Source organism: Phocoena phocoena, chromosome 3, assembly GCF_963924675.1.
Source record: "Phocoena phocoena chromosome 3, mPhoPho1.1, whole genome shotgun sequence".
Taxonomy (NCBI): Eukaryota; Metazoa; Chordata; class Mammalia; order Artiodactyla; family Phocoenidae; genus Phocoena; species Phocoena phocoena.
In genome coordinates, this window is record NC_089221.1 from 109,538,539 (window position 1) to 109,563,302 (window position 24,764).

General features: G+C 36.6%; 1 protein-coding gene across 5 annotated transcripts in view; it reads right to left on the bottom strand.

Moving 5' to 3' along the window:
* RAPGEF6 (Rap guanine nucleotide exchange factor 6) overlaps positions 1–24,764 on the bottom strand; it is a 221,943-nt gene that overhangs the window by 6,149 nt on the left and 191,030 nt on the right. For 3 of the 5 annotated variants that reach the window (XM_065873549.1, XM_065873546.1, XM_065873548.1), the window contains 6 exons: positions 24,178–24,389; positions 18,489–18,612; positions 16,072–16,095; positions 12,513–12,733; positions 7,003–7,194; positions 4,293–4,427 (listed from right to left, as the gene is read on the bottom strand). In XM_065873549.1, the coding sequence (XP_065729621.1) occupies positions 4,293–4,427; positions 7,003–7,194; positions 12,513–12,733; positions 16,072–16,095; positions 18,489–18,612; positions 24,178–24,389 (908 nt within the window). Of the gene's footprint in view, positions 1–1,335; positions 1,818–4,292; positions 4,428–7,002; positions 7,195–12,512; positions 12,734–16,071; positions 16,096–18,488; positions 18,613–24,177; positions 24,390–24,764 lie in introns of those variants that run through there. The other 2 variants (XM_065873550.1, XM_065873547.1) reach the window with 2 other exon arrangements.

Consider the following 24,764-nt stretch of genomic DNA (forward strand, 5'->3'; position numbering starts at 1 on the left):
ATGAAGGGGTGGAGATGGAGTAAGGTGGAAGGTTCCAAAAACAAATCTGCAGCATGATAGTTAATGTACACAATCGTCTGTTTGGGTAACTGTTAGAAAAGTAACCAAACTTCTTTTGTTGAGAAATAAAGAAAATGCTGTAGTAATCCCAGCAAGGAGTAGGTCTCAAAGAAGTAAACAATTATCTTCTTGTTCACTGAGAGAAGAATGAGGTTGATTAGGTGCATGACCTTTGGGTCCATTCCTAGAAATCTCAAGAAGAACTATAGGCTTTAGACTCACATATAGCTCAAGTTATTACAAAAAAACTGTTGAATAATAACTTTATTAATTAGTGTCATTAACTATTTCAAAAACAAAAATTAAGACTCAGAAAATGTGTGATCTGCATTTGGCTTTTGTGCCAGGCACAGGACAAGCCAAGGAAAGTCAGTCTCTTGACTCCTACCCCAGTTCTCTGATCTTGGGATCACTGCTATTTCTCAGTGCCCTTCATGAAGTGATTGGTCAATTTTCAAGAGGACCAAGAAAATGGATGTGGTAAATAAACTAAAAAAAATTCAAAAATTCCTCCTCAAAAGAAAAAGTCATTGTTCTTTTATACTGGGGGATAGACTTGCTTTACTGTTTTAAAAATAATTTCATTCTTACGTCTGTTAGATCAGTACTTGTCAAATATAATTAACTCTAAGAATCACCTGGAAGGCTTATTAAAATACACATTCTTGGGCCTATTTCTGGCAATTCAAACTTACAAGGTCTGCAGTGGGACACAGTAAGTTTTTAACAAGTTTCCCAGATGTTTTTGAACCTGCTAGACTATCTCCTCCCTCCTCTGATCAGAGTATATATGAAAAGTGGATAATATAAAAAAGTTTATGTGGACAAGATACAGTTTCTTGCCTTCCAAACATTTCACTTTAGCTTGTAAAGTAGTTGCAATAGTAAGATAGCAACACAATTATCTAAGGCAAAGGTTCTGATCAGATTGTTACTGGGGGATTTAATGTAAAAGTAAACACTGGTTCCTAAAAAGCCTCCTCTACTTATTGCACTCACAGACCCAACTGCTACCAGCAGGAAATAAAGCCAACTACAGAAAACAAGAGTATTAAGTTTACTAACATTAGCAAAATAACATATGTACAAATAAGGCACTTTAAACGGATATGATTTTGTTGTTGGAGGACCTGTAACACTAATCATAAAATGCTCATAAATAGTATTTTAGTAAGTTGTCTATCTGAGCCTTATTTGACAAATGACTTAATTTAAGCTACATTTACATTAATAAATGAAAACAAATTTCACACTAAAATAAAGTAAGGAACTTCATCAGAGTGTCTTTCTCCTTTTAGACTTGAATCGCGTATAGAAGCAGTTTAAAGTGTTACTGTTGCCTCGGCTATTTGAATTGAAGATGTCATTCCCTTTCTCATCTTTGATGTTGCTTCCAACATCCTTCACTTTCTCACAGCTTTCTGTAGCTTGATTGAGATCTGCGTCCTCTTTTTTGCTGTTGGCTAGTCTCTCCCTTGAAAGAGTTCTTTCCCTAAATCTTCTAAACGGGGATGTCATTCTTTTTCTGGCTGTGGTCTCACAACTTGTCCTGTCTCTATTCTCCTCAGTGGCCTTCTCGGTCCTGTCTGTTCTTTTGGCTGTGCTCCTGGTAATCTGTTGGATTTTCTTTTGCAAGTAAACCCCACCTATTCCGGGGCAGCTGTGGCCACTGATCTTGGTGCTGGACTCACGGGGAGGGGATGAGGAAGACCCTGAGAGGCGCAGCAGGATGCTGTGATCAGATATGATACTGCCAACTGGAGGGAGAGATGCAAAAACCCTGTCATGGTCAATTAATTCTTTCCAATGAATCACAATTAGCCTGGTTTTATAACATTTCACTATTAAAAAATTCTAACATCTTGACAATATCTGAAAAATTGAAATCTAGCAACATATTTTTTAATGCATGGAGACTCTACTATATAGCATAAACAAGACAGAACACAGGAGAAAGGTTACCTTGATCAGAATAAGCTGGTAATAAAAAATTGCTGAAAGTAACCCAAGCTGGTAAAATCATAAGCCAAAATATGATAAGAGTAGCAAATAACCAGAATTATTTCTCAAAGTAATTATGTCTAGAATTTTCAGGTAGATTCTACTAAGAAAAAGCTTAGCAAAAATCAGATAGGACATATAAATAGTATATACAATAGATGTATTTATAAAGCACAATTTCTGATCCTATTTTCTCTACAAGGCAGAGAAGTTGCCTGCCTGAAGCACTGGGGAAGATAAAGGTTAAGGCCTCTTGATGTCTCACTTTTTCAGTTCTTTCTTATTTAAATTCTCCTTTTAAAAATTGCGAACGTAGGCTTATCTTCTTAACTGTTAGAAAACAAAGAACTATTCCAAAGTATAGCAAGAACTAGAAACAGATTCTAATAACATACTCTTAGTTTAATGACATTTTTGTTCAATCACGGACCACTGGCAAAAAACCTGTCTATGGAAACAAGCAGAAATAGTTTTGAAGAAAAGAATTTTGTCAGATTTCTAAGGATTCAAAACATGACTATGACAGGCTCACAAACCTATAAACATCATGGTCAACTGTTGGTCACATACTGAAAAAAAGACTTCTCTATTCCAGTGGTTAAAATGCATTTGTTTGGAATAAGAGCAATGGGGAAATTCCTGTTCCTAACACCTCTTCCCACAAGTCACAATGACCCATAAAACACCAAATCCAATTCAACTAAGTTTCTTGGTTAGAGAACTGTCTATAATGGGACCTCTGGAGGGTGTAAAGATGTTCCTGAAAGAGCATTAAGAGCGTATGGACATTGTTCATCTGGACCATCTGTGTGAATAGGCACTGTTCCCAGCCCCAATCCTTGGGACCTGATAAAGGGTACTCTGGATAGGATACATACATAGTAAAGAGATGAAAGATATCTGTGTGCCTTCCCAAATCATATATGAGCTGTATACAACAGGAACGGAAACCTGTGTTATGTATACTTTTATATGTCCTATTCGATTTTTACTAAGCTTTTCTTAGTAAAACCTGAATGAAAATTCTAGCCAGTCTCAGCTAAGTGAAGAGGGTCAGTAATGGAGTTATACTGCCCTGGAGTGGCAGCAGGGAAGAAGAAGAGAAACTCCGATTCACTAAACCCTCACCACGTCTCAAGTGTTACAGATATTATTTCATTTAATCCTTAAATAAGGTCCTAAAATAGGTGGTCCCTAACCCATCTTATAGACAGGAGACCTGACCTTATATAAATCAGTTGCTTGTAATAACACAGCCATCACCAGGGACAGAGTCAGGATTCAAACTAAGGCCTGGCATCACTGTACCACTCTGCTGTCACATAGTCAGCAAAAATAAAAAAGAACCTTCAAAAGTGAGGGAAACTTAGAACACAGGAACTGAGGAAAGCTCTGGAAGCTTCTCCTTCCTGCTAGAATTCGTTAACTTGTCTTCTCTCTGACCATGTACCATTCTGTACTGTGTTTATTCAAGGATGTAACTTTTTTACATCTGTGAAATGCCATGACTAAGGAGTCTTTTTTGCCAGCGTACATGGGGAATGTGGAGGGCCAGTGTAAGAAACACACACATTATTCAGAATGCTACATTTGCAGCTGACATGAAATGGCATCTTATATGCATATTACCCAGGCTAGTCAAAAAAAGAAAAGCTTCAGTCTGAATTAGGAAAACATAGATAAATAGAGAAGAACAATTTCAGATTTTTTAATTCAAAAGGTTCTACATTAGCATAAATGTAAAAATCCACAAGGGTGCTGTATAGGTTATTATAAATCCTGATTATAAAAGGTAGTAACATTCCATTACTAAAGAAAGGAATGTATCATCCTAAATATGTTTCATTTCCTAAATCTTGTAGTTGGTTAAAAACAATTTCTTGTAGACATTCTTATTTTAAAATACTCCATAGAACTGTTTGAATTAACTGGTAATTTGAATAACATCAAGAATTTGCACAGACCAAAACAACTGTGAGTTCTGCCTTCATTCTTATCTATACTTGTCCTCCACCAAAGAAGGACCACACTTTGAATGCAGGAGTCCTAACTCCATGATGCATTAACACCTGAAAACCATATAAATAACACAATCCAAAACATGAAAATTCAGGAAGTATTACCAGTTACACTTTTCTTCACATTTTCTATTATTACCATAGACCAAAAGCAAAATATGTGCCATGTAATGTTTGGTGTAACAAGAACTAGCTTGAACTATTTTATCTTACCTTTGCGAGGGGAACCTTGAGGAGACGCAGGAGGACTAGAATGTAAGGATGATGCCATAGAAATAGTGTCTTCTGCATGTTTCTTACCACTTATTTCTTCAGTTGTTCCTAAAATTTTCTGAGGTAAACTTGTACCTAAAAATAAAATCAAAGAAGCAAATAAGTATCACTTCACAATTAAAATGTCTGCAGTTGCCTAAATTACTATATAACTAAAGCCATGGTGCACAATGGCTAGTGTGGTTAACTGAAATGTATACATGACAAACGGGGACTAAATGACTGGGTAATGGCATACAGAGATTCTCACCTCCAGGATACTTGTTCACATTCAGCCAGTCAGCGCAGATCAGATTATAATAGCTTTTTGTTTGTTTTGTGGCATAAGGGATATTGATTTAACAGTCTGAGTACAGTGTCCCACCCTGCACAACTGACACACTTATTGGAAATCTTAATAGAGAAGGCATGGGTTCAAACTCTTCCCTGCCCTCTAGAGGTGGCCTCTCCAAGTCAGGGCGAGGCATGTGGCAGGGGCAGTGTAGGGATGTTGGCACTGTCACTACCTGTGGTGCATCTGTGCTGTGGGTATACAGAAGCTGCAGGACTGCCAGTCCAGCCCTTTTCAAGAGCACTAAATTCACACTACAGGAGATAAGTAGACCACAGAAAGAATCATGAACTTATAGAAAAATAGTATGGAGCCCACTGGAAACATTCCTGCAAAGTTCTATCATCACTCTTGTCCAATAGCTGGTCCTTTTTAGCATAGGTCAAACTTAGCAATGCTTTCAAATACCCTGGTATTTTTACATACATCCTCTCGAAAAAATGTCAAAGAGGTATTGACACTGTTTTTAACCAGTAAAGTAAGCCCAACTTTGATGAGTACTCAGCATAGTAACAAGCAGCCCTTTGATACTGAAAAAATTTAAAGCACAGTATACAAACACTACTCTTAATTAAGTGCCATTTTAATATAAATATATTTATCACATAAATAATAGTCATATTAGAGCAAGAGGGAAGAGGGCTACCTGGTACAAATAACACTGCCTCTCAAGTGATGACATCCAAGTAAGAAATCAGAGCTAAACTTGTCCCATGTCTCACTCCTACCACAAAATCAACTTCACCCATTTTGCATCCAATTCTCTACTCATTTCCACAGACACCAAACTAGATCAGGCTCTAGGCAACTTCCCGTTGCTACATCAGCTTTCCTCTAAGGCTCCCTATCTCCAATCTCACAGCCCTTCCTACTATAGACCTCCTCCAACATAAACTAGACCATAATCTTGCCTTGCTCAAACTGCTTTAACAGCTACCCACTGACAACTTTCCTCTAGCATGTCATGTTATAATTTTGGCATGTCTGTAACTTCACTTCTCTTCATCCTGGGACACTGTTTAGTACTGTGTTAAAAGTAAGGATTTTGAGCCAGGTAACCTGGGCTCAACTCCCAGCTCCATCTCTTACTCGTGGTGTATAAGTTACTTAGACATTCCTATGTAGAATGAGAGTATTATCTATCTTTAGGTTTATTATGAAGATTAAATGAACATAATATATAAAGTTAGTAAAGCACTTAGAACCGTGTCTGGCATTCAGTAAGTGCTCCATAAGTGTTAGCATTAATTATTATTGTCTCTCAACACTCTACAGCTTTGTCCTCAGAGGCAGCAAACTGCCTGTAGCTCCTTGTAGATATCAAATTCTTCTTCTGCCTGAAGCAACTTCTCTGGAAGTTTTGCCTAATTACCTCCTTCCTTATCAACCTTTAAGACTGCTTAGGTGTTATCTCCAAAAGGCCTTCTCTGGAGCACTATCTTACTTCCGTCTACCCTAAAAGCTCTCCCTCTTTTGTTCTTTTATATGTTATGTACATGCTCCTGGCATAATATGTTATGTACATCTTTTATATGTTATGTACATGCTCCTGTACATGCTCCTGGCATAATAGTGAACACGTACATGTTATCTGTTTGTGTGAATGTCTGTAACACCAGACTGAAAATCTGGCAAAGGAAAGGGCATTTTTTATTCAACTTTGGATTTCAAAACAGTATCAAATTAAATTCACAAAGTTCTACTGAATATGTCCTATGTATAATGCATGAACTAAATAATAATGTTAGGGACCAAATCTAATCTAGCTTCCCATTTGAAAGCTAAAATAGTGATACTGTTAAAACAACAAATGAAAGTAATTTGGACAACATCTACATGGCCTAACAGAGGAAAAAAAGCATGGTCTACACTTATATATTTTACACTTGCTTCTTGTCCCCAAGCTAGGTTTTCAGAAGTGGTCATTAATGAAAAACCAACAAACCGTCTTTTTTAGAAAGAAGCAATTTCATTATTTTTAGATGCAGCAATTTCATCTGCATTAGATAATTGAGTAAATGCACCACTAAATGCAGTAAGCCCTTGGTACCCAAATATACTACTGTACGCTTCTGGCTGATATGATTATAGGAATTCCAACATCAATATTTAAAATATGCATGCAGTCACTGAATAGAGCAAAATGAAGCATTAGGCACCTATAGGCAAAATGAAGCATTTTTTGACTCATGAGTACTGATTATATTACACAAACTACAATAGCTGATCTCCAAAGCATTTATATTTGTAATTATTTTCCATTCTAACTCGCCTGAAAATCTCAATTAAATGAATGCAATATTAACTGTGAATACTCACTCAGTGTGGCAGGGTCTTTTGCTTGTCCCTTCTTCCTGATGGGGTGCAAATTTACAGCTGGCACCTGAAGCACCTGGCTCACTCTGTGGGGCTGATGCAAATAGGCTTTAGCTGCTTGGCCAGCTGACCTCACAGGCACTGGAGACATTTCTGATGACTTGACTGATCTTTTCTCACTTAGATTCTTGGTCACTAATAGAAGAGAGTAAGAAATACATAATTCTGCACTTTTTAAGGCAAGGTTATTACCACTGACAATAGTACACGGCTCATTAAAACCACCTATTTTTAACACAAAAAAGATTAATTTTCCTAACAAAAATTTCATGTATTATGTTGTTTCAAAAATTTTGTAGAATTAAGTGCTCGCTTCGGCAGCACATATACTAAAAATTTTGTAGAATTAAGTTAATTTTACTCCCTAAATTAAGATAATAGACTTAATTAGCTCCAACTGCACGATCACCCTAATGGCCATCCTCTCATCTGTATTATTTTTTTTTGACAGATCCTGCCTCAGGTTTATTTCTACAAATAACAAAGGGTGACACCTGTCCCATGCAGACGATACCTCAGGGGTCACATCAGTCCTTCTGTCTTCATATCGGCGACAGAAGAGCCTTTGTTGGTGCCTAGGCCACCTTTGGGAGCCAGAGCCAGAGTCGCAGCTGCATCCTATGCCCTGATTTGAGCCTTGGCCTCTGGCCAGCGGAGGCTGAGACCCTTGGTGATGTGGGAATGAGCACATTTCCCTGAGCCTGGGGTGAGTGATGTAGTCAAGTCAACTGAGCTTGTGGCTGCTGCCCTTCGCAATCTGGGCTTGACCTCCTTGGGCTTTATAAGAGCCTATATAGCCTTGGCAGGTACACTCATGGCCTTGGTGTTTTTGGCCAGCATCTTCCTCAGGTACTTCTTGTCGTGACTCTTGGCAAACCTAATGTTCCTCAGGAACTTGGAGTCCACCCCCTTCAGAGATTCAAAGCTTTGTGATCAGGGTTTCTTGATGCCATTTCTGTGCCATGTATGGGATTTGCTGTTCATGGTGTGGTTGCTGAACTTGGCCATGTGTGCACCAAAGCCCAGAAGCACTTGGAACCCAAAGAGCTAGCATCTTCTCATTTATACTACTGAAATACTCCCCTCACTGTAACAATTCTAGCATGCCTTCAAGCCATTCTCCATACAAGAGTGCAATGACTCTTCCATCATGAAAATCTGATCATGCCATTTTCTTTCTAAAATTTATTTTACTTATTTTTGGCTACGCTGGGTCTTCATTGCTGCACGTGGGCTTTCTCTAGTTGCGGTGAGCTGGGGGGACTACTGTTCGTTGCAGTGCATGGGCTTCTCACTGCGGTGGCTTCTCTTGTTGCAGAGCATGGGCTCTAGGCATGTGGGCTTCAGTGGTTGTGGCATGCGGGCTCAGTAGTTGTGGCTTGAGGGCTCTAGAGTACAGGCTCAGTAGTTGTGGCGCATGTGCTTAGTTGTTCCATGGCATGTGGGATCTTCCCGGACCAGGGCTCGAACCCGTGTCCCCTGCTTTGACAGGCGGATTCTTAACCACTGTGCCACCAGGGAAGCCCTATCGTGCCACTTTCCTTCTCCAAATGCCCTACACAAACTTTTAGATGACTTGCCACTGCTCTCAGGATAAAGACACAAATCCCTAAAACAAGGTCTATTAGACCCTGCATGATCCAGCTTCCCTAATAATCCACACTCTGCAGCTACTAGATTAGATCCCGTTTTATGTTCTCAAGGCATCCTGTATCCTTCCTTCACAGCATTGATAACTGTAACAATACAATTGTCTGTGAGATTAATCAATTAATGTCTCTTCCCCCCACAAGGCTATAACTAACATGATTGTAAGGACTATTTACTTTGTTCACTACTATATCCCTGTGTGTCCAGTGATGGATAGAAAACAGAAGCTTAACAGGTAGTTTTTGAATAAGTAAGTGAAATTATTTCAACAGCTACACATAGGATTACCAGAGATATTTATAAGTAGATGGTTAGTATACTTGAAGATGAACATCAGAATTAAAAACTAAGAACTCTTGGGCTTTCCTGGTGGCGCAGTGGTTGGGAGTCTGCCTGCCAATGCAGGGGACACAGGTTCGTGCCCCGGTCCGGGAGGATCCCACATGCCGCGGAGCGGCTGGGCCCATGAGCCATGGCCGCTGGGCCTGCGCGTCCGGGGCCTGTGCTCCGCAACGGGAGAGGTCACGGCGGTGAGAGGCCCGTGTACCACAAAAAAAACAAAACACAAAAACAAAACAAAAAACTAAGAACTCTGACTTAAGAAACAAAAAGCTGCCTCCTCTGTATAAAATCACTACTATAGTCCAAAGAAAAAACTTCTTCCTTCAGGTAGTATTTTTAGTACTTTTAATTCTTCAGGCAGTTATTCAGGGTGGTTTTAATGCAGGTCCAACCTCAATACTCCATGATATTTTTGTTTTAAACACCAAGATAAAAGTGTTTAACCTGTCCCAGCACAGCTACAATAGTTAGCTACTATGCTTTTAGAACCTAGAGAATATTTTGGGTGATAAGAATATCTCAAAAAGTCAAAGCAAAGTGCTCCTAGGGGATAACAGGCAGTAGCGCATCAACTGACTGAATCCAAGATGTTACCAACTTTTGGTTAGAGCCATGAAACATTTTCCCCCCAACACTAATCAATTCCGTATTGACATCTTATTTTAATAGTTGCCATAGTACAAAGAAAAAAATCAAGAGACTACTTTGAATATAAAAAAAGAGGTCACAGGAGAGTGTCAAAACTCACACATATATACTTATCATGAAGAACCAAATTCTATAATGTTTGGCAATCAACTATTATTTGGGTTTGGAATTTTAAACATTTAAAAATCAATCATGCAATAAAAATCAAAGACTCTCAAACTAAAATAAAGCAACATGAATTGAATTAAATTTTCACAGAACAGTTTAACTTTCAGTTTAAGAAAGACCCACAGGTTTTCTCATTTTAAATCGGTATTAAAATCAATGGTAGTGAGACACCATTTAGTGTTATGAAAAAAGAAGTAGATAAGTCTAAGGTGGGTGTGAGAGGAGAAAGGTATCACAGGTGTGTGTGAATGCGTGGTGGGGGGAGGAGAGAGAGAACGCAGAGGTTGGTATGTGGGATCTTTCTAGGAGTCAAAAAAGTTTTTTTAATTAGTTATTTGGCTGCGCCGAGTCTTAGTTGCAGCACACGGGATCTTCGTTGTCGCGTGTAGGATCTTTGTGCAGGATCTTCATTGCGGCATTAGTTGCGGCATGCATGCAGGATCTACTTCCCTAACCAGGGATCGAACCCAGGCCCCTGGCATTGGAAGCAGAGTCTTAACCACTGGACCATCAGGGAAGTCCCTAGGCCTCAAAATTTTAACAATGAGCAAAGCATAAAAAAGGTTTCTATGCTTCTGAATATTCCAAATCATATTTAGGAAACAAAGAAAAGCAGATAGTGAAAACAAAAGATAAAACAAACAAACTTCGGGCTTCCCTGGTGGCGCAGTGGTTGAGAGTCTGCCTGCCGATGCAGGGGACGCGGGTTCATGTCCCAGTCTGGGAAGATCCCACATGCCGCGGAGCGGCTGGGCCCATGAGCCATGGCCGCTGAGCCCGCACATCTGGAGCCTGTGCTCCACAACGGGAGAGGCCCAACAGTGACAGGCCCGCGTACCGCAAAAAGAAAAAACAAAAAAAACCAAAAAAAAACACCCCAACCTTTTATCAGACAAAAGCAGGAATAATAAATTGCATTCGGTAACCATAAGATGATGAAGTCTATACTGCATTACTTGGGAAAAAATAATTCTGATGATCATTCAAAGCAGCGTCAGAGATATTTAATAAGTGCGTATATGGCTTTGAACTTTAAAACATGAATAAAATTTGAAGATTCTATATACTTTTTCAGTCTTTACTTTTGACATGTACCATTTTCTCATAGCAGACACTTCTTGATATCCCACCAGGTGGTAAGAAATTTTTCCAGATACTTTCCAAGTCTATATACATTTATTATTTTTAACAGCCATATATCATTCTTTGTATTGATAAGGAAGCAGTGTACTTAACTATTCTCCAGTGTTTTGATACCTGTGTGAGTTCTTTTTCCATTGTAATACATGCTGCACAATCCCAATACTGGACACCTCACAGACTGCTGTGAGGAGGAGTAAATGGCAAGGTTTATAAAAGTGTTTAGCATGGTTGCTGGCATATAGAGAGTGCTCAGTAACTGTTAGCTTTCATTATTTTATTTCTTTCTCTTAATTTAATAGGTTTGATGTAGAAAGAATCTGAGATAAAACACAGTACCAATACTTGCTTGACTTTTACAATTAGGAAAACAAGAGATCTAAGATGAAGAGAAACTTGTTCAAATGGTAATAAATGAGACCCAAACTCTGTCTCCATCCTTTAGTAGGTGTTCTTTTCATCACAACCCATTCATTTTCCTATTGGTAAAAGTGTTCAAGATACTGTTTTTATAACAACACTTACTGAATGGCTCATTACCCTACATTTTAAAATTCACTGTGAATCTGAATTTTAAACTCAATACTTGGTTGTATCTCCATTTTATCTTTTCTACTCTATTGACATACTTTTTCGATTACTATGTAAATACTATATCATTTATCAATTTCAGGGTCAACCCATGATAATTACAATTTCCCTCTATCAATTAGGAACACAGAAATAGAAAAACTGAACCTTCCCCCTCATATATTCTGTCAACATTTAATCAAGTTCTATACATCATACTGGGATTTTTACTGGTGTAATATTTAATCATATATATAGATAGATAATACTTATAATGGAAGTACAATCATCTTTATTTTGTTGTTATAACAAACACAATATATTTTACCATCTTTGATCTCTGCTTTTACAACTCATGATTTCCTTGACCCAGAGACACATACATTCTATTGTTTGTACTTAATTTAAAAAAAAAACAGTATTGAGAATAGCCTCTATTTTGTTCATCATATTTTCTATTTATAAATATTAGAATACGTCTAATTTTTCTTGTTTTACTTTATTTACTGATGCCTATAATACACCTATTATCTCTAACAGTATATTAATTAAAGTTATTGTATTTCTTCAGTTGGTAAATGATATTATCTGTAAAATTTTTAGGAAAGAGAAATTTTTCACTTATTTTACTCTTCATTTAGGGATGAAGATCAGAACATTCTCAAAGAGAAGGGCTCCTCTACAATGTTTTGCTTTTTATAAGAAGACTTCAAAATGCTTTTTAAAGAACTATATCACTCCATTTCTTGCACAGAGTAATCATCAGGAATGGATGAGAATTCAGTATCTGATTAACATGATCACATGATGCTTGAGGTATGTCAGTTTTTTGTGAGTGAAAGTTAATTTTCTTGGGACTTCAGGATAATACTAGAGCAACAAATTTCTATTTTGTTGTGCTGTTTAGTGTCACGTAAGTGAAAACTTATACTTACAGGTACCATATGCAGGCTCCCATTGCAATGACATCATCTGGAACTTCTCCTCATCTGTTTCTACATCCAGACTGGAAAGATACTGCTTCACTTTCCTTGCCATTTGGGCATCTTCATACAGCTTCTTAGCATTAAGCAGAGAGCTACGGCGTGCCTTTTTTTTGTGAGCACCTCCCTGAATATCCAGCATGTTTGAATTTGTGCTGCCTTGACTCAGTGACCTGTAAGAAGATGGAGATCACAATAAGGGGCTGTAAAGATGAGAATTAAGTATGGCAGATTGAAAATTAAAAGAATTCTGTTCTGTTAATGCAACTGCATGCTGATGCAAATGAGTTAAAAGATGAAGAGCATTAATGCAAAGTAATATGGCACATATGGCAATGTTCTGAGTTTTCAGATTCAGCAAAGTTCAGAATTCAAAAGAATAAGTTAACAATTCCCCCCAAAGCAACAAATTCCATCAGACCTGTGTTTGGTGCCTTTGCAACCCATGGCACAACTCTGACAAGTATAAGCATTCCTTTGGCCCTATGGCCATCCACACTCTGAAGATATGGCAAGAGCCTAGTTCAGGACAAGTCCACCCTGAGCCAGATCTCTGCACCAGGATTCTTCAGCAGGGGAGTTTCTAGAGCAGCTCTGCTTGTACGTGCTGCTTTGGACATGCCATCGCCATCACCATTCTTGTATATAGCTGGCCCACTCCGAGCATGCTCACCGATTTTACCAGTAACCAGATTTTGACCAAAATTCAAATAGAACAACCAGTAAGAATAATAACACCATTTATACTCAATTCAATATAGTCAGAGATCAGAAATGCAATAAAAAGCTACTCAATGCTTCTACTCACATATGAAATGGTTGGGCAATATGTGGCTTCTGGACTGGGGATATGGGCTCTTTCTTTTGCAATGCCTCTAAATGTGATGAAACTACAAGCTGGGTAGGAATAACTACAGTTGAAACAAGCTATAGCTTCACATCCAACTGTACTCTTTTTGGCAGACTTCTTTCTATAATAACCACATCTAGAACCACTGGAAAACAGGAACTGCAATGCTATTTGTCCTTTGTAACAAGGATAGCAAACACAAGGTTCTAGACAATTTTTATTTTAAAGGCAGTTGCCAATTCTAAAATAATGATATCTATGGGTCTTCTAAGTTAGCCTCCCAATTACCCAAAGATATTCTAAATACACATACCACAACCATAAAACAATTTGTTTTTTTCCGTGCTCACATACCCCGTTTAAAACAGACAACTAAAATCCTAATGTTTTCATTATAAATTAAGTGAAATAAAGTTGTAAAAAAAGTTACTTTTCTTTTGTAATTTTAAGATCTTTAAAAGAGTGTGTCTTACATTTGATGACAACTTTCAATTGCTACTGGTCAGGCAGAAACTGTGATGTGGTTGTTGCTACTTACATATGCAGAAACTCCTAAACTTTCAGAGTGGTTTGGAAAAAATCCAATGGCATTAGTGAATTACTCCCTTAACCTCCAGGAACCAAATGATTATAAGGATGTAGTGAATCTAACAAGTTCAACAACATTTCCAAAGCAGGTGTCAAAAGGAAGTTAGCCCTAAATATCTGCAAAGCCAACCTAAGAGCCCAGCACCAGCAGCTTTTTGTTCTTTTATGGCTTGTTTTAAGAAGTGTGGCATTACCAACATATTTGACAGCACAAAAGGCAATACTGTGTGAGGAAAAAAAAACCCCAGAAACTAATAACCCTAAAAGTGATTCAGAAAATTCATATTCTAAATACGAAGAAGTTTTAGAAGGACCTAAACCAATTTTATATTTTCTTTTTTATGAATGCAAAAAGGTGTTATGTGATAAAAACACATACCTAAGTTTATATAAGAGCTCTTTTAACAAGTATAAAGTTAAAAAATTCTCAGTGTTAAGAAGGTACTGCAGTGACTTTTCTTCGTGGTACATAAAACAACAGTGGTCCCAACAACTGATGATGTCTCAGATTCAAAGAAATGTAGTAAAATCAAGCCCCAATATTTAGGAGCAAATTTGAATACAAGTATTTAATAATTTTATGTAAGCTGATATAAAAAAGTGTCCAGAAATTCAGGATACATACAAAATTTTAATAAGTGAAAATCTCATGATAAATGACAAATGTCTTCTAAGCTTTCAAAATGCTTTGATGTAAAAACAAAAATATCTAGTGCCTGCAAACATCATACAAAGCAACCCGAAAGCTAAATGAACAGTGAATGTGTTACATAAGTCATTCAAACACCCCAAAATCCCCACTAAGATATACCGTTCAAGTATTCTTCTTCGTAACAGTAACGTTAGGAATCAATTTCTATCTTCAATGAGAAGAACCAGAAAAGACCAAGACATGAATGTAAAGTATAGAAGAAAACACAGAAGAAACACAGAGAAGGAAGAAAGCAGAAGGAAATTCAAGTTCACCAAGCTTCAACAGAAAACAAAAGACCACAAATAAGACAAGACTCAAAGTAAGTGGCTCACAAAAAATCCTTCTTAGATGTAATATAAAAGCATCTAACTTAATGATTCACCATAATCTTAAAAGAGCAAAATTCTTCTTTTTTGCTCATCTACAAAACCCATCTTTTTCTTCAACTAAAATCCCCTCATCCACAAAATCCATCTTTTTCTTCAACTAAAAATGAAAGGATCAGATAGATGATTTATAAGATCCCAAACATTCTATGATTTCTACGTGGATACTTAGCTATCTATTACAGATCTGTAAGCAGAGATCTGAACCTACTTGACAACAAAAGGTGTTGTTAGGTCTGATTCTATTTCAGTTTTAAGAGAGATAAGGGAGTCTTTAATTAAAAGTGGTAGGAATTTAAAACTCAATGTTGTATGTCTCATGGTATTAGTGGATCTGAACAATTAAAATCATCCTCTATTTCAATTATTTACAAACTCAATATTACAGTATCGTTTGGATAAAGGCTGCACCCTTTTGGAAAACTGATAGAAAAATGTAATCTTTATAAACAACCCTTTTACCCATTTTAATACACTTAAACATTTATTTTTATAAAATATGGCATGTGAATAAAAGAAAACAGTGTGGACTCTGGAATCAGACTACCACCATTAATGAATCAGAATCCACCATTAGTGAGCTCTAGGAATTTGGACAACTCTATCTTCCCCATCTGTACCATGGGAATAACATTATCTATTTCACAGAGTGGCTGGAGAATTAAATAATTCATATAAAGTGCACAGAGAAGTATATGGCACATAGGAAGCACACAACAAATATATGCTATCGTCATCATTATCTAACTGACCCTGATAAATAAAATCTAAAAGGGACTTATGGGACGTCAACAATGGAAAAGTAAAGGGAAAAAAAGCTAGTTCTAACACTATTTTAACCTTGTTAGCAAAAGGCATTTATTTGTCAGGAATGTAGGTTGACAGGGTTAATAGAACACATGCTATTTTACGTGCGTGCATTAATGAAAAGGATGCAGTATATGTTAACAGTTGCACAACCTTCATTACAGTTGCATTCATCTCTACACTTACCCCAGACTCCGCCACCTCTTCTTCCTGTAAGCAAGAGCCACAAACATTGAAGCATGTGTTTGAATAGGAAAGCACAGAAAAAAGACAACAGTCGTGAGTCAGAGAAACTACGGAGACAGAACAGAAAAATTTTACTAGAAAAAAAAGGTAGCTTAACAGTAAAATGACTTTAATGAAATACAAGGGGGTAAAATGAATTATGATATGTACTGAAGGCCAAAAAACTCCACACTATTTAAAAGTACGCTTTTAGACCAATTATATTTTTAATACCTAATTCATTTAGAGGCTTGTGTTAATAAGAAGCTTAAGGGAAAACATTTATTAACTATGAATTTTGAATTCAAAGTTTTCAGGGAAACCTTAAATTAAGGAATATAATCTTTTGAACTTTTTTTAAAAAAGGATTTTTGAGCCATACATTTAAGCAAGGATGAAATTACAAGAAACAAAAATTTATAATTTCATTTTTAAGTGCAGAAATTCTCTTACAATGTGCATTAACAAGAAATTTTGACCAGCAAATCCAACTTAAAATGTAAGTATAAATATATCATCAAAATCTTTATGATCCTGTATCTCCTTACACTACAATTGGGCTGAATCAAGATTCTTTTTAAAATTTTTATTCTCATTTATTTTTTTGCCCCTTCCCCCCAATCCTGACTGGTCTCATTATATCTCTGGCTTGTATCCAATAAGCTCCAGCTCTGGCCAGCCCAAAATTCTGTTTTTCAGTAAGCACACTGACTACTGTTAAAATAAAAGGGGTACTTTGTCTACACAAGATATTATACACCACCAAACTGGACAAGCAAGTATTACTTGCTTAAAGAAAGCTAGTACATTTCAGTACTAGCTGACAAATACAACTGATTCAGGAAAACTTCAGTCTAATCTAAGTATGTTTTATTTTTTCCTATACTGCATTCTACTGTAGCCTAGGCCATTCCCAAGGAAACAGCCAAGTTTACTGATTTCATCCTCAGTTTCTTCCTCCTTTGCTCATTTCTGAGGCATTGTACTTAAAATATTATCAACTGGTCTGGCAGGCTCACAAAGTCATTATCATCTTGAGGAACGAGGGTGCTAAAATACATGAGTAGATGGATGTCTGTGTAAGACAACAGGGCGTGGTGGGGCCATGGTACAGGGACATATAACAAAAACAAAAACTTAAAAACAAAGAAACAAATCCTCCAGGTCTGCTTTGGTCCCTGGTTCTTACTGTTTTCTGCTTCTACACTGCTAAGCAATGACACCCCTCATTACATGTAGTGATTTTCAGGGACAGAAGTGGGATGGGTTGGGAAGAGGAGATATGATATACCCCTTCCTCCATACTTTGAGAATTTCTACACTAGAGCAAAGATCAGGTCAACTACTTATAAAAACAAAGACTCCTGAACAGTGATTTTGACAAAACAAAACAAAAATAAAAAAACCAATCCTGACACACATTGATTCTGTTTGGATACAAAAACTCCATCTCTAACTTTTAAAAAACCAAGTATTTTTGTTTCCTTAGTAGGCTATATTTCTTTCAAGCCACAAGAATTGTGTCTGCCTGGGTAAACATTTCATTTTTAAAGCTCTTAGGTACTGAAGCTATACACAAAGGCCCAGAAGAAAATCAGACCAAAAATGAAAACCCTAATATCTTTTTACCCTAAAAATTACAGAAATTACTGGGAACAGCTTGACAACACACTTTATGTTTTATATAATTTGAGGAGACATTTGTTATTACATTAAAAATGAATTTTAAAAAGCATTCTTAGAAGATCAGGTTAATATTGAATGCAATTCTTATTTCATTTTTATTAGAAATGGAGCATCCTTAAATTGGCACTTTCTAAACTGCGTTAAAGAATTTACATACAAATAAACAGCAGTACCATGACTTGAAACCAAGGAATATATTTTAGAAGAATAAAGTAGAACTTAGGCAGAAATAGAAGTTTAAAAATATTCAATAAAAAGACATATTCAGTAAAAATAAAAGACTAATACTTCATACATTTTGTTAGAAACCAGATGAAAGCATCTGTCCTGTGTGATAACTTCAGTAAAGATCAGCAACTTACTTAAACATTTAAGTTAGATGACATTTTAATTAACAATAACAATACAGGTCTATGTACTCAAAAAAGTAATAGAGAACTAGGGTTCAAATCTCAGCAATTTATGTAATCCTGGACACATTACCTAACTGCTCTGAGCTTCAGTTTCTTCATATGTAAAAGGCAGGCCAATACTACTACCAACCTTTAAAGGTTATAGTGACAAACTATTACTTGAGAGAGACATCTGTAAAGCACTTAGTACACTACGTAACAAATGGCAGATGATCAATAAATGAAAAATATATCATGCTCAGTGCCACTCTGTAACACTTACACACTTCAATGACATACCTCTGTCGGAACATCATAGCTGGGTCCATGTTAGCAGAAGTCATTCGAACAACTTGACGAATTTCCTTGGCAATCATTCTGAGCTTCTCAAAATTTACTAAACCATCTACTTTGGAATCATTTCCTATAGAATAAAAGTAACTTTTTTTAACTTCCAAAATTAAAATATCTATATAAAAGTAGCAGAAGTCAAGTTATTATTGTTGGAGGCACAAATCAGAACCTTCTTTATCAAACTGTCACTTTTGTTTTCAAGAACTGATAAACCCATAGATGGTTTAATCCTGCTCCCAGGGAATGAGCTAATGGGAGAAATTCTACTCCTACGGAAGTAATGATTATGATTATTGGAAAGTGAGAAACTGTGCATAGCTTCTAAAAGCTATTTCATTATGCTGTAGGCACACCTAGTAAAAAATACAGCTCCTCAAATCTAATTCTCCAGATGCTCAGCCCACTCTTAGGCAAGTACGTGCATCTGTTTTTTGGGCAGCAGAGTAGAGCACTTGAAAACTTAGGTTTTAGCCAGAGGTCACAAACAGTGACCTTTGGCTTCACTAATCTAGTAAGGTTTCTATGGTTTACGGTACTTAAATAAATTGTAAAATGAGTTGTCAACACTTAAGAAGTGGAAGACATCCCAAGAAAACAAGAATTTCTGACTTCTCTCGAAGAAAAAAAGCGGGGTGGGTAGGTGGGGGATTAAATAATAAGTATTGATAGGTCTGTTTTCCAAGTGGTAATAATTAGTTAAAATTAAGAGGTGGCTGGCTCGTAGGGGTAGACATCTTCTAATCTGCCATGCATCCTCTCTTCCCCAGGATTTGAATTTACAATCATGACTTTAATCATTAAACACAAATTTGCTTGTTTGTAAGTTCCATGGTTTTTGTTTCTGTTTCACTAAGTAGTTCTCTGAGGGAAAAAACTCATACACCTCTCAAAATGGTCTACTTTTCTTTGACGAGAACAGGAATGAGACCAGACTTAGCCCATATGTTGGCTTACCCAGTTCAAACCACAAGGCAAAAAATTATATGTTCAAAGGGTAATCTAACTGTCTTTTTTTCACACCTGTCTTTAACAGCTGGTCTGACCCTATTTATTTTCCACATAGCCCCTGAGGTGTCTGTGGAATTCCAAGTCCCTGAAGCCAAGTTTGAGAACCACATGGGTCTGGAACACATGGTGGGCTCCCTTTTTGTAGTAAATGGCACCTATCCATTGGACATATAAATTGTTCAGGGTCTCAACATGAGTTGAAAACAAAATGATAACCCAAAATACTTTCAAGTCACATAAACATGTTTTGAGGGAGCATGTCAGAAAAATATACTTGAAGCCTATAATGATATTTTCTTATGAAAAAGGAGTGATAATGAAAGTGGGGGCAGAACAACTAGTTAATTGGCACAACACATCTGCTAAGAACAGTTAGAAAAGTTGGACAAAAATAGAAAAAAAATGTTTTAAGTCATCAAAAAACTATCAAGGCTGTGAAGATCTGAAGCAATAATGAAGATCTGTGGCAAGTTTAGCATCTCCCAGTGCTTGACCCAGCATCTGCTGATTTCAGAAAAGGGGATGATGAGCTGAAAAACTGAGTAGTGCCACCATGACCTTTGAAGTTAGAGAAGAACAACTTAAGTCTAGATAAATCTTCAATGTTTTGGGTTGGGATTTTGAAGGCCTATAATATATCCTCAGACTAAAGATAAACTAAATGTAGACTGGGATAAAAGTTCAGTGTTAAATTATCTCAAAATATGAAAAGGGTTTAAGGGGATTTTTGGATTGCTAGCACCCCTAGCTGCCTGGCAGAAGCAAGCTTTAATTCTCTCTGGAGGAATGTAATATTGTCTGAAACCCTAGATTATTTCTGTAATTTCTTTATACACAACATCCATTTGGTCAAAAATAACCAGGTACATCAGGAGAAAATTCAACATGATTGAAATGCAAGGAATAAAAATAAAAGACAACAGAAAGACTCATAAAGGATCTAGATTATGGAGTTATTGGAGACAAACATAATAGTAACTGGTAAATATGTGCAAGGTTATAAAAAACAACACTGAGAACTTTGGCAGAGAACATGAAGATAAAAAATGAATTTAAATTGTAAAACTGGAAAAAAAAACCCCAATAACTGAAATAAGGAATTTGTTGCTGAATTTAACAGTAAATTAGTACACAGTTGAAGAAATAATTTTAAAATTGGACATTAAGCTGGGAGAAAATTCCAGAATGAATAAAAATATCCAGGTCAGAGAAAACCAAATGCTGCACCTAGTCACACACATCATAGCAAAACTAGAGAAAAACAGAGATAGAGAGAAGAGAAAATTATAAAGCAGCTATGAGAAAAAGGGTAGATTGTTGTCAAAGGAACAACAAATAAGACTGACACTTGATTTCTCAACAGTAACAATGGAAGCCAGGAGACAGTTTTGTTATCGCAAAATGTTGAAAGGTAAGTGCCAACCAAAGTTATGCCTTAAGAATGAATATTAATTAAAGACATTTTTCAAATAAACAAAAAGTAAGAGATTTCATCACCAGTAGACTTGCGCATAAGGGAATAATAATCAGTGTTCTACAGGAGAAAAAAACCCCGACCATATGAAAACTTTGAAATGCAGGAAAAGTAACAATATCATCACGCAGGTAAAGCTAAATAAATACTGACTTTACTAAACAACAATAGTATAGTGTGGCATTTAAAGGCATGGAAACAACTGTATATGTTGGGAGGTGAGCAAATGGGAATTTAAATGGTCTAACTTCTTGCACTGCCTGACACACAGAAAAGTACTAATGAATATTACGTGAATTAATATCAACAAGTATAAATATACTGGGTTGGCCAAAAAGTTCCTTTGGTTTTTAAGTAAAACTAAAAGACATTTTTCATTGTCACCAAGAACTTTATTGAACAACGTATTCACCTTTTTGTTCCACTACCTTCTGCCATTTTCCAGGTAACTTCATAATTCCATCTTCCCAAAATTTTTTATCTTTTTGAGAAAAGAACTGTTCCAGGTGCCTTTTACAGTCTTCCAGGAAATGGAAATTTTTTCCATTAAGAGAATTTTGTAAAGACCGAAATAAATGGAAATCCGAAAGTGCAATCTCTGGTGAATATGGCGGATGAATCAGAACTTCCCAGCCAAGCTGTAACAGTTCTTGCTTGGTCATAAAAGAAACATGCGGTCTTCCGTTATCCTGATAGAAGATTATGCATCTTCTGTTGACTAATTCTGAACGCTTTAGGTCGAGTGCCGCTTTCAGTTGGTCTAATTGGGAGCAGTACTTGTTGGAATTAATCATTGGGTTTTCTGGAAGGAGCTCATAATAGAAGACTCATTCCCTTCCAATCCCACCATATACACAACATCCATCACCTTCTTTGGATGAAGACTGGCCTTTGGTGTGGTTGGTGGTTGTTCATTTCGCTTGCCCCACGAGCGCTTCTGTTCCACATTATTGTGCAGTATCCACTTTTCATCACCAGTCAAAATTTGTTTTAAAAATGAAACGTTTTCATTACGTTTAAGTATAGAATCACATGCAGAAATGTGGTCAAGAAGGTTTTTTTCGCTTAACTTATGTGGAACCCAAACATCAAAGCAATTAACATACCAAGCTGGTGCAAATGATTTTCAATGCTTGATCTGGGTATTTTGAGTATGTTGGCTATCTCCAGCGTGGTATAATGTTGATTGTTCTCAATTAATATTTCAGTTTGATTGCTGTCAACTTCAACTGGTCTACCTGACCGTGGAGCAACGTCCAGCAAGAAATCTCCAGCACGAAACTTCGCAAACCACTTTGACACGTTGGAGCAGTCACAGCACCTTCTCCATACACCGCACAAATCCTTTTGTGCATTTCAGTTTCATTTTTACGTTTCTTTAAATAATAAAGTATAATATGCCAAAAATGTTGTTTTCTTCCATCTTCAATATTAAAATGGCTACAGAAAAATCCACCAATTTTGATAAGTTTTTTAAAAATGCATGCTGACATGACAGCTGTCATGATACAATCTAACAAAATTGTTTCGAATGAAGTGAAAGACAACTAAGAGCTACTAGAAAAAACCGAACAAACTTTTTGGCCAACCCAATATAATGCCTAGTGTAACACTAGAAAATTAGTAAAACAGTGTGTATCAGCAAGTTAATGGAGGACAAATATCATTCACAAAAATCAATTAAGGGGAATGGAGATAAACCACATGGCAAAAGGTTAATTTGGTTTTTAAAACTAAGAACTTGGGCTTCCCTGGTGGCGCAGTGGTTGAGAGTCCGCCTGCCGATGCAGGGGACGCGGGTTCGTGTCCCAGTCCGGGAGGATCCCACATGCCGCAGAGCGGCTGGGCCCGTGAGCCATGGCCACTGAGCCTGTGCTCCGCAACGGGAGAGGCCACAACAGTGAGAGGCCCACGTACCGCAAAAAAAAAAAAAAAAAAAAAAAACAACAAAAAACTAAGAACTTGCTGTTCATCAAAAGACATCCTTAAGAGAGTCAAAAGGCAAGTCATACTATATACAGGACTTACACAAAATTCTTAAAAAGTATATATTCTTAAAAAGAACCTTATAAAAAATAAGCAGGACACTGAACTGATAATTGTCAAAAGAGGACGAATATATACAAAAGGGTGTTCAGCCTCATTAGTAATCAGAAAAATGCAAATTAAACCACTTCAAGATACAATTACACACCTACTGGAATGGATAAAAGTAAAAAGAATCAATTTACCAGGTGTTGGTGAGAATGAGGAACAACAAGAATGCCAAAAACACTGCCAGTGTTCCACTTTAGTAGATTAATCTCAAACTGCTTTCCAAAGTTGATTATATGAATATCAGGACCCATAAATTTCACTGTGAATTATACTGAACAAAAATACCCGTGCACTACGAGATATGTGAAAGAATATTCATAGCAGCATTATTCGTAAACAGTGGAAACTATCAAATGCTCATCAATGGATTGGATGAATCCACTGTATTGCATTTATGTAATGGAATGAATGCTAAATAGTTTTGAAAATGAAGTACAGTTACACTCAAAAACATGGAAGAATCTCATCTCACAAGTCTAATGCTGACCAAAATAATCCAAAAGCCAAACCAAAACTAAAAAAATAAACATACTCTGTGATTATATAAAGTTCAAGAACAGGTGAAACTAAACCACAGTATTAGAAGTCAAGACCCTAGTTATCTTTGGGGAAGATGAAGGTGGTAACCAGGAAAGGGCATGAGTGGGGGTGCTGGGAGGTAGGCAATATTTTATTTCTTTGACTGGATGTTGGGTGCATGGGTGTTTGCTTTGTCATAATTCATTGAGTTGTTCACTTGTTCTGGGTACTTTTCTGTATGTGTTTAGTAATTAAAAAATTAAGTTGGAAGGAAAAATATTACTAAACAAAACAATAAATAAGATCAAAAAGTCTGATCTTGGTTGTAAGTCAACTTTTAAGTTTGAATGCACTGGGTAAACACCTACATTTGTTCTTGTCAATAATGTGGGTTTTGGTTCCTAAGATTTGCTGCATTTAACTGGGTAAAGCTTTAGTGACTTTTAATCAATAGACTGGAAAATACATTAAACACATCACAATTATGGAGAATTAGCTGAAACTAAATATGCTCATTTTCAAATTACTTTTAAATACCTTCATGTAGAAATGTCATATCTTTCTTGACAACGGGGAAGAGTGGAATAATTGGAGGCTGCATGCTTTGACTACTAAGAATATTTCTATATTTTGCCATGTTTCTAGATGGATCAAAAAGGTCTTGTAGATCTTGGAGGTGTTTCTCATACTTGCTTGGTAACTTTTCCCAAGTACCTCTGAGTCGTGCTACAGATGCCAGGTTCAAGCCACTGCCGAAGATGAGAATAAAAACATTAGAAAGGGACTTGTGGGAGAGAAAGGACTCAGGTCAGGAAAGTGTATAAACCAATCTTTTCTAATAAAGGTAAAATAAGCAGGGACAAATTTCAATGTGCTGAAATAAACAGGAGAACCATGAAAAAATAAATAAATAAAAGGGACTCCTTGATCTTAAGGAAAACTTCCTTCAAAGGAACTACATTACTTGCCTATGGTTGTATACCAACAGCCTTTATTTTGTAGTCTGCATGTAAATCACAAATATAGTAACTCCATAAAATAGGCATTTAACTTAAAAATAAATTTCAAGTATCACAATGTTTTTTTATTTGCTCAGAAATAACTTTATGGACAAATTACCTATT